This window comes from Scatophagus argus, chromosome 8 (assembly GCF_020382885.2).
Source record: "Scatophagus argus isolate fScaArg1 chromosome 8, fScaArg1.pri, whole genome shotgun sequence".
Lineage (NCBI taxonomy): Eukaryota > Metazoa > Chordata > Actinopteri > Scatophagidae > Scatophagus > Scatophagus argus.
In genome coordinates this window covers 10,758,971-10,772,839 of record NC_058500.1, presented here as the reverse complement: position 1 = coordinate 10,772,839, position 13,869 = coordinate 10,758,971, and the positions used below count along the sequence as shown (strand labels likewise).

Sequence of the window (13,869 nt, the reverse complement as noted above, 5' to 3'; positions counted from 1 at the left end):
TGTGTTTCTCAGACTCTTTATTTACATGGTCTCCTTCATACATTATTCATAAAACGTATGATAGAAATTAAAAAGTTGTGTATTGTGGCTCAATCCCATTGAAATATGTTTAAAAGGAAAGTTATTTTTCCAAATTTATGTAACTGCACATTCAAATGGACCTTTCTTGTACAACTTTTAAGCATTCTATGCTTTCAAATAAAGTAAAAAAAATGCTAGTAGTTGCTCCTAACTAATTTCATAGTTAGGAGCAAATATCTTTAAGTCGGCTATCCAAATCATGAATGGATATATTACAAAACAGTTTTGACGGTGATGGTAGCAGATGATAACTTGACACTGGATCCCAAAATAGAAGGGAGCTCAAGATGTCAGAGGAATCAGACATGTGAACACTGACTATAAATACACTCATGCTGTGTATTTACAAGCTTCTCCTCTGTTTAAATGTAACACCTATTGCATAATTTTTGCAATTCAGCTTATTCTTTCAGGCTTTGGGAGCAAGTGAGTGGTAGCGTCAGAACTGAAAACCCCTCCCAGAGGGAATGGCCTTGGCCATATCAATGACAAATATTTACATTTTATTGATTCGTTGTGGAAGACATTTCCTGTTCTGAAAGAAGAGGAGGGCCAACTGCATTGGTTTGACAATTTATAATGACAGACCAGTGTATGCACCCACACCATGGCCCAGCTGTTCATAGCAACACCTTTCATATATGAGTTTCAACTTCCAGTCAACCTTTCACTCATTCTCTCCTCTCTCACGGGCTATAAATACAGACTCCTATTAGTCCGGTGTTACATTCTCCCACTCAACCCCCGCCCGTCTCTGTCTCTCACACACACCACGGAGGGAGAGAGCTGCAGTGACGTATTGCTGGCTATCTCATTAGGCGATATCATAAAAAGCCCGTTGCCACAGCAACGGCTCCCTGTGTTTCCATGGCAACCAGCCGCCATGTCAAGGTGGTGCATTCTCCCTTACTGAAGAGGGGAGGAGACAACAATGACCAATGAGGTGCAGTGGAACAGCCAGCAGGCTGAGAAGAGGAGGAGGAGGGGGAAGATGGCGAACAGTCTGACCCCTGCTGGTCACATCTGGGTGGTGCAGGGCACATCCTAAAAAAAAATGACAAAGATTTAAGGCTGAGGGTGAGGACATTTAAGAACACATCACAGCAATGGCAAGTGATGAGTGAAGCTGAGAGAGGTTTGAAGTGTAATTTATATTCATAGTGATGAACTCACAACTACAAAGTCTGCATGCCCCAGTTTGTAGAGAATATGAAGCACAGCATCATGTACTGTGACAAAGAGCCTGCTCTTTGGGATGGACTGTGAGAAGAAATCTGCTGTCTCCAGCTGCTCCACGACACATGCTAATATTTGACCATACACACACGGAAAAGCATGCATGACAATGAGCCACCTTATGAATGCATGAGACAGAAAGCATTTTGCGATTATACACAGGGAACAGTGTGGCGCCACTGAGGCTGAGACCTTGACACATTGATTATCTAAAGCTCTAGTGCCTTGAGTCCGCTATTAAGACATTAAGTTTGTCTCTGTTTGGTCTAGTGTACCACTCACCTTGGCAGCCTGCTAGATAGATGTCCAAATCAATTTCTCCAAAGTCCCTGAATATCTGGGTGAAAAAGACAGATATGACATTAGGCTTGTTTTGTCTTCTGTTCTTTCATTTAGAAACAGACGATGAACATGTGCACCCTCCTCTCTTGTCCCTCATTCACTTATTTAACGCGATGATTAAACTGATGTCAACACACACAGATCCTGGCACACACATACATTTTTCAAGGTGTTCACGGTGACTGTGTCCACAAAACTGGTCGTGGAAAGGTCCAAGATGATGCTGTGCGTGCCTGACCCGCGGGCCCTTCCCTTTTCCTCGTCACTGTGTTGTGACACATGGGTGATGCTGTCATCAGTGCGGCCCACCGTGTCTGAATCAGAGTCTGACATGGTTGTGTCATGCTGGTAAGCCCAGTTTACTTGGCCTTTACTAAGACCACTTGTGGAGGTTTCTGTCAGGCTTAAGGCTACAACATTCCCCTCACTAGGTCCTTTTGCTCTTGCAGAGATTTCCCCGTCCTTCATCTCTAACTCCTTTAAAGAGACTGCACCATTGGACAAGTGGCCGTCTGCTTTATCCTGTCAAGTTGGAAAAAGTGGAAATTATCAGTTCAAGTTCATAATTTGTGTCATTTAAGGTTTCTCTAAATGTGTCATTTGACGTATTGCACTCGTTTCTTTGCCTTCTTTTTAGCTTTCTGTTTCTCTTTCTCTTGTTTACGCTTCAGCTTTGCGACTCGTTTCTTCTTCTCCACCAGCAGCTTCCCGATTTCTATTCCACTCTGCACAGAAAAAGCAGAGCATCACGTTAAAGAGGGAGAAGAGAAAGTGAGATGAGAGAGACAGATAGTGAAAGCAATTAAGGGTGCTGCAGACAGTGGACAAGCATTACATCTTGAAATCAAATGCACTTTCACACACACGAACACACCTTCTCTTGCAGAGCCTCCAAGTACATCTCAGCATTTGTGTAGCAGATAGTTGTGGATGAACGAAAGATTTTAATTCCTGGAATCTCTTTGGCCTGCAGGGACACATGAAGCACAAGGGTTCAGACACACACACACACCCGCTGCTCTGCACTCATTCGCACTTTCTGGCTCCCCCAGGTATTGTTTGACTTAATGGAGCTTGAGAGCTGAACTAACTATACACAAAGAGTGTGCCTGTAAAGAGTCAGTTCACACAAAGTTCAGAGGAGAAGCATATTTTTGTTGTATCTGGTAATGCAGATAGTTTTGGTTTTGTTTATCCTGTTTTCAAGAAGTTACATGGTCTCCTTCATACTTATAGTCTGATAAAAACTGTTAAGCATGAACTCAGTGATTGTTGAACTGTTTCATATCTTTCTTTGTTTTTTTATATATATATATAATTTGGGCAAACACATGTATGAATATGTATTAAGTAAATGTGATTTATCACAGAGACACTCTTACCTCTTTGTAGGTGTCCATGTCCAGATACAGTTCAGTGCCTAACACGTGGCCCAAGATGGAGTAGCGAGGTCTGAAAGGTATTACAATGTTATTCTTAAAGCGTTGCTGCGCAGTGAAAATCTTATCAAAATCTCTACTTTTGCTTGTGTGTGCGTCAGTAATGGGCAGAGTGGAGTGTAGTTACAGTTGCATTTTGAAGATGACCGTGAGCATGGAAAAGCCGATGGAGACAGCCAGACCCAGGTCTAGGTTGAGCAGGATGGTGCTTATGAATGTCACCAGCCACACCAGCTTAGACGGCAGCATAAACTTGGAGTCAGCGGGTTCAGCGTGCAATAAGGTTCACACAGTATTTAACTGAGCAGTATGGCTCTTAAACAGGACTTAGTCATACCAGATCGACCTTGTTGGACTTCCACAGCACGGGCACATCCGTGAGCTGCTTGAACATTCCTTTCAAATTCACTAACACTATTGTGGATAAAACAGCCTGGGGAGCACACACACAAAAACACACAGATGTATTTGAATATACCCACACCCCCCAGTGATTCTTAAATTCCCTGCCAAGAGAAATACCAAACTTTAGAAAGAAATGGCACTGGAGGGAGATTGTTACCTTGGGAAGATCTTCAAAGAGGGAACCGATTTTCAAAATTGTGATCAGCACAATGACGGAGGAAATCACTCCCGCAACCTGACAAGACACACACGCGCACACTTATTGTGCAATCAGTGGGCTCACATTGAACGTAAGAGTTCAATGTAATCAAAAGTATTAGTGCTGTTTGTGCACGTATGTCTGTGTGTGCTTGTATTTACTTGTGTTTTCCCCCCTGTGCTCTCCTGGACGAGGCTGCGAGACAAGGAGGAAGTCACGGAGTAGCACTGGAAAAAACCACCAATGGTGTTACTGAGTCCCAGGGCAACCAGTTCCTGAAAAAAGAGAAACACCAAGACACTGACAGTTGACACTATTAATACTGTGGGCTTTAGTCCACCTATGCCTCGAGTCTGCAACCTTGAGTTCAATAACATAATGCACTATTCATTACCCTTATAGCCGTGTAAACACATTACTGCCATGCTAAGGGCAGTGTCAAGCATATTTAAGTCACACTTGATTGCATAAAGTTAGTTGGGCATTAATTATTTAGCAGGCCAGCTCTTAGAGTCTGTGAGTGCTACCAGCCTGTGTCTTTCTTTCTCCAGAGCAGAATGATCCCAGTCACATGCCTCTGCAAGTGTGTGTATGTGTGAAGTCTGTGTGCTAAAGTCAAGAGCAAGAGGAGAAATATAACTCACTTGTGTATGTGTGTGCAGGTGGGAAACAGAGTTGCAGTGAAAGCACTGGTTGTTCTAGGCGCCTCCTTTGTGTTATTATATATCTCTAAGGACAAACAGGGTATTATGGGGTATGCACATCTTAAAAACTTCTTCAGGCGCTGCAACAAAGAGCCAACAAAAGGCAGTCTGGACACTGGCCTAATAGCACCCAGGTATACATCCAACTATGGTATACATCCTGGGTGGGTTTGTGAATTTGAAAGAATTATAACGTTAGTAAACAGACTTGTAGAATTACTTCATTGCACTTTCTGGCCAATGCAAACTACTTTTCGATCTAATTTCACTTTGTCATTAGCCTACTGGTGGGCTACTGCTACTGAAGTTGTTTAAAATGACTTGCATGTAAGGATACCAAACACTGATTCAATTAATATTCCCTGGAGTACACAAGAAACACATCAACATAAGATTGGATATATTTTTTGGGAAATTCACCCTTCATTTACAATAAAATATACAGTCTGTTCTTCATGGCTTTAGAGACGAGAGAAAAATGTGTTAAGTCAGGGTTTCGTATGACATAAAATCAATTTTGTTCTGTCACAGTGTGTCGCAGTATCTTTCTGATATAAAAGAGTGCATTGCTTGGCTAATCCATGTCGAACTGACTTTAACTGAAATGAACTGAGCACCTGAAACAAAACAAAAAAACATTGGCCTGTGGGGTTATTCTTGACGCTGCTGTCAGGGATTCAAGACAGCCTGACTATTTTTTGCACTGATGCGACAGTCATGACCAACTGTGAGCCAGCAGAGACTAAAATCTAATATTAGGCTAAAGTTTGACTCTGCCCTGTTAGAAGTGAGTCAGACAGTAGCAGAGACTCCGAGTATAACTCTCGCAGCTGTTCGTGAATCCCACAATGTTTTTGTGCATGCCGCTTTGTATATCCACAGGCTTATGTTTGTGTATCCACTCACCTGGTTGCTATCCACCTTGTAGCCATGTTTGAGAGCAAATGTTTTGCCCAGGGAAATGTTGATGGCGTAGCCCACGATGGCCACTGCAAAAGCGTCGCCTATCACTTTTGAGAACAATGTGGCATCTGGAGCACGAGGGGCCTTGAGCCTGGAGACGGAGGAGAAGGTGAATGTTTCGGGTTTTATCACTGTTGCCTTGTACAGCACGCGGAGTCCTGACACACAGGCATCTCTACAAAACAGCTCAGGGCATTGGGGCAGCTCACATTTCCTTATAGGCTGATAAAACCTCTCAGTTTTACAGGATTTTAAATCGTAAGCTTCTCACCTAAATGTAAATCTTGTATCTTAAACATCAGCAGCATGCGGGACTTTGCTGACTTCCTGTCTTGTTCTTCGCACTGACTATAATCCTGCTGGTCCTTAACTTACTTGGAAACACATCTATCTCCACTTTTAAGTTATTCAGAAACACACTTAACCTAAGACATTACATTAATCTGCTTTAATAGCCTAGTGTATGTTTAGACACACAAGTTTTATGTTTACTGGGCAAACTGCTCTGCCACTGCAAACTGCCAGTGTTTTAGAAGGTCGCTCACACAAACACACCCTGAAACATCATTCCTTGTCTTATCAACGGCTTCACACGTCTGACAAACAGGAAATGTGGCATTTTTGTGTGTGTGTGATCTTGTTATCAGTCCTCAGTCTCACTTCTTACCCTTGCCTCATTTTCTTCTGTTTTGTCCACACATACACACACTTACTTCACTTTTGGGGAACTCACACAGACATTTGTTTCCTGGAGGCCTAACCTAGACCTAACCACTACTTGCATAACCCTAATCATAAAACTAACTCTCCTTCAAGATGAACTTACCCAGTGGGAATCTCTCCAACCACACTGATGCTGTATTTACTCGGAAGTCCACAGAAATGGGTGATGATTGTCGCTGCTATGACCTGTTGAGAAAAGGCACCAAGTGTAAGACAAAGCCATCAGTCCCTCAGTCTAGTATGATAACTGTGGTCAAGATGCCCCCTGCTGGACTACATGAAACAATACACCTGGTGTATAAGTGAAAAAGCAGAAAGACAAAACAGTAAGGCAAAGGACTTACCACAATGAGTTCAATCGGGATGGGCAGAGGCAGCTTCTGTCTGTAACAGGCATTGATTTCTTTGACCACAATGAGAACAGCTAGCGCCACCAGGCTGACCACCAGCTCGGGCACTTTTGTCTCAGGCAGCAGCCGGCAAATATCCACCAGAGTCTGCAAGGAAAAGGATGGAACAGAGGAGGACAGCTGGAAATCAGGTGAAAGCAAACATAGTGTAAAAAGCAAAGAAGTGTGCACAGCTCTAATGGTGATCTGCCCACTGCTTTGGCCATCTTGCTGCCCCTTAGTAGTTCTTCCTTAACTCACAGAAGTTTCTATTTTTTGAGACTCTGCTGGAGATACCTGATGCTTAAGGATAACCCAATTCCACATTAAACACTGAGAAAACCAAAACAGAGGAAAGGTGCAACCGTTCATCATTGTGTAACATTGAAGTTATCACACATCTTTTGTTTTGTGATGCGTGAATTGATCTTAAATAATTTTTCAAAGCTTAAATCACACGAGGTGCTGAGGTTAGTAACTCCTGTGCTATGTTTCTGTGTCTGTCACAGGTAGGCATAATTTATGAAACTTTCGTCCTCCCCACCTTATGTCAGTTTGTATAGTTTGAGGCTGATGGTCCAGTGGTTCAGGCAGCAGCTTATCCAGCAGTCTTGTACCTGGTTACCTTGTGCTCCTTTGAAAACACACTTTTTAAAATGGTTACTGTGACACCTAAAATTTGACTCATAATCTGCTGCTAATAGAGGACATGTTGACATGTCACCTCAGGAAAATTACGTAGCTGCCTCTGTTTAAATGTCTTTTTTGTGCCAAATGGCTCATAGTCACATTATCACAGTTTACTGGGACACCTGACTAGAACAAAGCCAAGATTAACGTTATTAGCTTTTAATCAAAACGCATGCCGTGAAAAAAATAGCCTTTTGTTTCATTGCACATGCTAGATGAAACATTTATATGGAAGGAAGACAAACTTAACGTGAATATATTGAGAGCATAAGATAAGATAAGAACTTTATTGATCCCGCAGGAAATTGTTGTGCCAGGGTTGCAATACAAGGAAGCATACAAAAGTAGAAAGTAATTTAGTATTATAATTGTAGTGCAGGATAAATTGTTTTGTTCTATGTGGAGAAAGGGGATGAGTTTAAGAGTTTGATATTCACAGGGAGGAAGGACTTCCTGTGGCGTTCTGTGCAGCACCTCAGTGGTCTCAGTCTACGGCTGAAGGTGCTGCAGCAGGATTCCAGTGTGGCATGCAGGGGGTGGGACTTGTTGTTGAGGATGTTTTTCCAATTGCAGAAATAGGCTTAATTGTTTCCTGGCAGAGAGTTGGATAAGAAAAATCCATACCAATACTGTGTCTGTCTGTTAAATTTTAAGCTGGAGTCAGTAGCTGGTTGGCTTTGCTTAGCACAGCTTAGCACAAAGACTGGATTCAAGGGTAAACGCCAGGCCTGGTTCTGTCCATTAGTAACAAAATCTGCCCATGAGCACCCCAAGCTCTAATCTCACAAATTAAGACATTATTATGACTATTAACAAAACCTATTTCTGCACATAACTTTTTTATTTATGTTTGGTTTTATTTTTTCCAGATTAAACAGACGAGATGATAGTGAGCTTTATAGGTGCTGGTGGGCAGACTTTGTTACCTGTGACAGGTAAGGAGAGCAGTTTCCCTCCTGTTTCTAAGCTAACCAGCTGCTGGCTTTAGCTTAATATGTAACAGACAGTATCCTAAAATGCTAAAGGATATTTTTAGTTAGTTAGTCAGAAAGGGAACATCAGGTTCTGACATCTAACAGCTAGACACAGAAACTAAACATAGGAGCTTCTTCATCAGACTTGTCTTCACCCTAGAGGTACAAACAAAGCTTTCCTATACCTTACTGTCGGTCTATAAGTCAATCTCTTGTCAGTATCCGTGTGAGTTGTGTAGTGCGTGATGACATACTCACGTAAATAAGGGAGAGTGGACCAGTGAAGCGAGCCGGAGTGACTCCAAACAGGTACTTGAGCTGGGACACACACACGTGACATGCTGATGCTGTGGTGTAGCCTCGAACCAGGGGCTCAGAGAGGTAAGTGACCACAAAACCAAACCTGACCACACCCAGCAGTAACTTAGAATGGAAAAAGAAAGCGAGAAAGAGGAGTCAAAAGTAGTGAAATATGATTTTTGTTCAGTGCCTCAGTGCAGTCACTTAATGCTTTCAATTAGGTCAAAGTGGACACCCAAACACACCTGAAAGATTCCTGTCAGGACCGTGAGGGAACAGGCTATCTGTACCCTGTACGCATCCCTTGCATCCACGTCCACACTTTCTGTTCCATTAGTGCCATTTACAATAAAGTTAGCGTCTGGGGCCAACCTCTCCGTCACACTGCCGATCATGATGCTGACCACAGCAAACGTACCTGATTGTAGACACATGGTTACACTCAAAAACACAAGCAAAGATGAGTTTATTCCTGTTCTCGTACTTCTTTTTAATCGATGCCGCCTCCACACACACACTCACCTATGGAGATGTGTCTGGAAGTACCAAAGATGAAGTAGACCAGCACTGGGTAGAGGGAGGTGTAAAGACCAAACACCGGACGTAATGAGGCCAGCAGAGCGTATGCCATGCCTGGTTAAAAAGAAGGGAAAAGAAAAAACAGTGGCAGGTAAAGAAAATTTTAATTTAAGGAATAATCAGACATTTTGGGGCTTTTGTGCAGCTCTTCCTTTAAAGTGACAAGTTTGTTTCCACTGCACACATTCATACATACAAACCCTGTGGCAGATGCATGATGCCGACGCTGCAGCCAGAGATCAGGTCCCCCACAGCATTTTCCCTGAAGGAGTAGTGAGGCAGCCAGCCCATCACAGGGACCCAGCTCAGCACCGCATGCTTCAGCTTGGGCACCGAACACCTGCAGCAGCATTCCCAGAAACAAACACTTATATTCATATTACTGAGTACACAAAATTTCTCACTGAATGTCTCACCTGCAGGGGTGTGTGGAGATTTTTAGTTTCGGTTTTGTTACTTTATTTAAAAAAAGAAACTCTAATGCTTTTCAAAATAATTTAAAGAAAAGCAAAAAAACAAAAAACAAACCTAAATTAGATTTGAGAATTGCAACACCTGCTATACCTTTTATCAGTAGCGACACACGAGATAACGCCACCAAGTCAGCATGCTTCTGTTCACTTCTTACAACATACAGTCGAATATCAAAATGTGACAATTCCTGCATTACACCTTCACATGAATATTCATTTTCAGCAATTTGTTACACTGAGAGCACAGACTTATTCTTGCTGTTTTCTGATGAAATCTTACTACATCAGTATTTATTAGCTGAATATACTGCCTGTCTTATTGTAACTGCTAAAGAATTTGAGTCTTATATAATGTATCACAGGTTATTTTGAAAGCTTCCATCTTAAAGACACTGTGAATTTAGTTCACTCACTACACATCTGCATGCAAGAGTCAGTCATTGTCACTTGATGCTAAGAAAGCTTTTAAGGTCAGACCAAACGCATTAATATACATTGTTTGTATCACTGTTGATCTCAGTGTTTTCCAGTTGTCTGTCATGCCTCCCTCCCCTCCGTGTTCTCTCTGTTTTTACCTCAGAGACTCCTTCGCCTGTTCACCCAGGGTTGGTTTAGTGGACCACGTCCCTTTCTGTGCCACCTCATCCAGACATAACTCATTCAAAACCTTCCTTTTCACAAAATACTCCCTGTCTGAATAGTCCCCCTTTTCCATGTCTGTGAGATCAAATTCAGCAGAAGTCCATAAAGTCAATGTCTGTCTGAACTCCTTCTCTTCTGGATGAGGATCTTCCTTGCCTGAAAGCTGCTCAACAAAAGCCAAATGTTGTGCAGTGTGAGTGAAGCCTCCTCAGCGTTCTCTGCTGATTGATAGAGCTTGTTTTCGGACTGTGGGAGTGACTGTCCCGCACTTATAAGAGAGCTCAAGTCCCTGTTCTGCATAACCACGCACCTCAGGTAATGTGTGTGCTAATGTGTGTGTGTGTGTGTGTGTGTGTGTGTGTGTTTATGAATACCATGCTATGGTCATTAACTTGGTGAAGACCTGATGAGATGAACTTTGGTAAACACTGTAACTGTCACAATAAACCGGCAAACTGGTTTGTTTGTTTGTTTTCTTCCTTCTTAAAGCACACACGTTGCTCGGCTGTTTGGGTTTGTGTTTATGTCCCAGACTGCCTGAAATATCTTTATGGCCGTGAGTAACAACGTTATCACTGTCAGCAGGAATTTTACTTGAGTAAAAGTGTGGAGGTATCAATAAAATGTACTTAAAGTATCACACGTATGCATTCTGCAGGAAAATACCACACCCTGTGTTTTACTGTGTATTTTTGTGTAGTGTTGCTGTCCTCAGAAAAACAGCCCTCATTTCACCTTTGTGGTGACACTTTTTCCAGCTAATCCAAGATGGTTGTAAATAGTTTACTCATCTCAAAAAATAGGACAATATTCTCAGCCCATAAAGTAACTCAGTTTATCAGAAAAAAAAAGTAAATCAAATTCAATATCTGCACGTGGTTTTCACTGGCTCAGAAAGGTATGAAAACTGTAATGTGAAAAGTATAAAGCTGAAGTATAAATTTCCACAAATAAAGTGTTTTACTTCATACTTGATTAGATGTACTTAGTCTCACCATTGATTTCTCTAACATAAGCCGTGTTAAGTGTCCATACTGAATAATATAAGAATGTGAAAGTACCTAATGAATGTGTTTTATAGACACAAAAAGTGAAATAAGCTCACTGATGCATTTTTATTTAAAAAACAAACTCAAACCTTCCAGATTCACGATATGTAAATGTATCACTTTAGCTTTACCTTTGAACCAGGTAACCTTACAACACAAATTCATCAGTCACACCCGTGACAGGGCTCCCTTGGGTCATCTATTTGAGCTTGCTGTTGACCTGGTTAACGTTTAAAAGAGTATTGGTCAAAGTGAATTAGATTATTGATTGAGGTTTATCTTGTTCAATCTGTGTGGAAAAAGGAGGGAAATACACTCAAAAAGGGGACAGAAAGGTGATGGATGTTTGAGACAGGCAGGTTAAAATAGAGACAAACAAAAAAAAAGTCAAAATGTGATGAGAGTCAGTCTGTTGATCTCATAGAGTGGTCATCACAGCCAATTAATTGAATAAAAGAAGGATGTATTTAAAAAAAATGTATCTAGAACCTGTTTTTTTCTGAAGCTGTGCAACATTATTACTATTTTCTTAGACTGCACCCTGCACTCAGTATTTCAGTGCTTGGGAGGACATCTTTGTAACATGATTATGCTTCACATTAAACATTTTTTTCTACAGTGTTTCACAATTCATTTATGTTTTAGTGAAGAGTGTTTAAAGTCAAAGAAGAAGTGTCTATGGACAACAGAGCTGTAAAGTTTTATTGTATTTTATTTTATTTTAACCTTGGCTGAATTGTACCATCACACACTTTACATACTTAATTTCCTGATGCACCACTGTTCATAATCTCTTTGTGCTTTAATTCTGTATTTTTATGTTGGTGTTTATGTTCCCTGATAAATAAAATCTTATCTGTATGCAACTTGGCACAGGAGACTATTTCACTTTTCGTGACTGAAATGACTAACAGCAATAGATGAGTGTTAGATGTAAGAGGAAACATTCCTACACATATTAACCCAGGTCCCTGTCACACACATGTAAACGTGTGTTGTGAAAACTCTCGACTACTTTGATGACTAAGCGCCGCTAAAAGAACAGGTAGCACAGCCTGAGAGAACATTGTACAGTCCCTCCCCCACATCTCAACTCATTTACAGAGCAGAAAATGTCTTCCTTCACTCCTCTGTTTGCTCGCTATAGTTTTCATGCATTTTGAGTCACGACATGTGATGTTTAAGCGTTACAACCGGCTTGCTTGTTCTGTGCCTTCGTAGCTGGTTGTTTATTGGTAAGTAACTGTAGAAGATGCACCTGCTTGTTAATCACATCCATGTGGTACCCAACAAAAAAAAAAAAAAAATTACCTGACTGTCTTTTATAGGATAAGTCTGTTGATATTCTATATTTTATTATATTCTAAATGACAACGAATCCCAAAAAAAGACCAAAACCAGCAACTGATCTTACAAGTATGGTCTGTGTGGCTGAAGCATGATATATCTTATTCCTCCGCTCCACAGACCAGAAACTATTAGAAATGCATCAGTGACTCATACTATTGGGTGTCATGTCCCTTCATCACTGGAAATATTATCCGTTTACTCCGGCTTCCTCCCACAATAACAAAAAACCTGCACATTAGGTTAATCGGCTACTCTACATTGGCCCTAGGTGTGAGTGTGTGGTTGTTTGTCTTTGTGTGTTGGCCCTGCGATTGACTGGTGACCAGTCCAGGGTGTACCCCGCCTCTCGCCTGTAGTCAGCTGGGATAGGCTCCAGCTCCCCCGCGACCCTGACGGATAAACGGTATAGAAAATGGATGGATGGAAGTCTTTTTGGTTTTGGTGTTTTCATGGTATGTGTTGACTTTTAATAATGCCAGTGTGAATCTGTGCTGTTTGCAGGTGCCTCACCATTGTTGTGTTTCTGAATCTCATCACAGGTTTATTATCATCAGGGTATGGGTCATTGGGTCATTGTTCAAGATTCTCGTGATACCAAAAACCTTCTTTCTTGTTATTTTTCCTGTTAAAGGTTTTTCTGGGAGTTTTTCCTTAGTCAATGTGAGGGTCGAAGGGCTGAGGATGTTGCTGATGTTATGTTAAGCCCTTTGAGACAAACTGCTTGTAAAAATGGGATTTACAAATAAAGTTGTCTTGTCTTGTCTTGTTTCAGGTTTAAGGGCTTGTTTTGTTTGTTTGTTTTTGGTTTTTTTTTGTTTGTTTGTTGGGGGGTTTTTTGGGAGGGGGGGTAACAAACAGTATAAGTGAGCTGATCGAAGGCACTATTCAGAAAAAATAAACTCAGTGTTATCTTGTGATTTATGAGCCACGTGGGACTTTCTTTATTAACTCTTAGATAAATAGTGTGATCAATCATTTAACTGCTGAGATAAAGAGGTGAGGTGTTTGATAACCTCTTAAAAGTTGTAGATTTGCTTATGGCAGAAAGGTAATCACGTTATATTCTTGACCTAATTTCTAAAAAAATGTTTCATTTGTAGATAAAAGCTGTGAGAAAGGTTATGAAATATTAACGCCAGAACAGCTTGACATCATGTTAATAACAGAGGAAGCAATCATGTATAAGTTAGTGGTTTTCAAAGCAGAATTTACAAAGAGCTCTGCGGGAGAAGAAACAGAGCGAGAAGGAGATAAAAGAGACAGATATATAGAGATATAGTCACGCTTGGCGCCTTATTAGTCTGTACTATGAGCAAAATGCTAACGTTGAG

The 13,869-nt window shown here is 41.2% G+C and overlaps 1 protein-coding gene across 2 annotated transcripts; it reads right to left on the bottom strand.

Moving 5' to 3' along the window:
* Window positions 1–10,398, bottom strand: LOC124063167 (solute carrier family 26 member 6-like). Of its 2 annotated transcripts, XM_046396544.1 has the most exons (19): window positions 10,073–10,398; window positions 9,225–9,364; window positions 8,968–9,078; window positions 8,691–8,863; window positions 8,404–8,568; window positions 6,437–6,589; window positions 6,196–6,278; window positions 5,313–5,460; window positions 3,864–3,977; window positions 3,661–3,738; window positions 3,436–3,531; window positions 3,226–3,332; window positions 3,042–3,111; window positions 2,534–2,626; window positions 2,286–2,384; window positions 1,819–2,181; window positions 1,600–1,654; window positions 1,255–1,385; window positions 1–1,125 (listed from the first exon to the last, which is right to left on the bottom strand). In XM_046396544.1, the coding sequence occupies exons 1-19, from the start codon at window positions 10,210–10,212 to the stop codon at window positions 1,099–1,101; spliced, it is 2,346 nt and encodes a 781-aa protein (XP_046252500.1). In that variant the 5' UTR covers window positions 10,213–10,398; the 3' UTR covers window positions 1–1,098. The 2 variants fall into 2 exon arrangements, with proteins under 2 accessions (XP_046252500.1, XP_046252499.1); XM_046396543.1 differs by having other exon boundaries at window positions 3,436–3,738.
* Window positions 10,399–13,869: the final 3,471 nt, after the last annotated feature.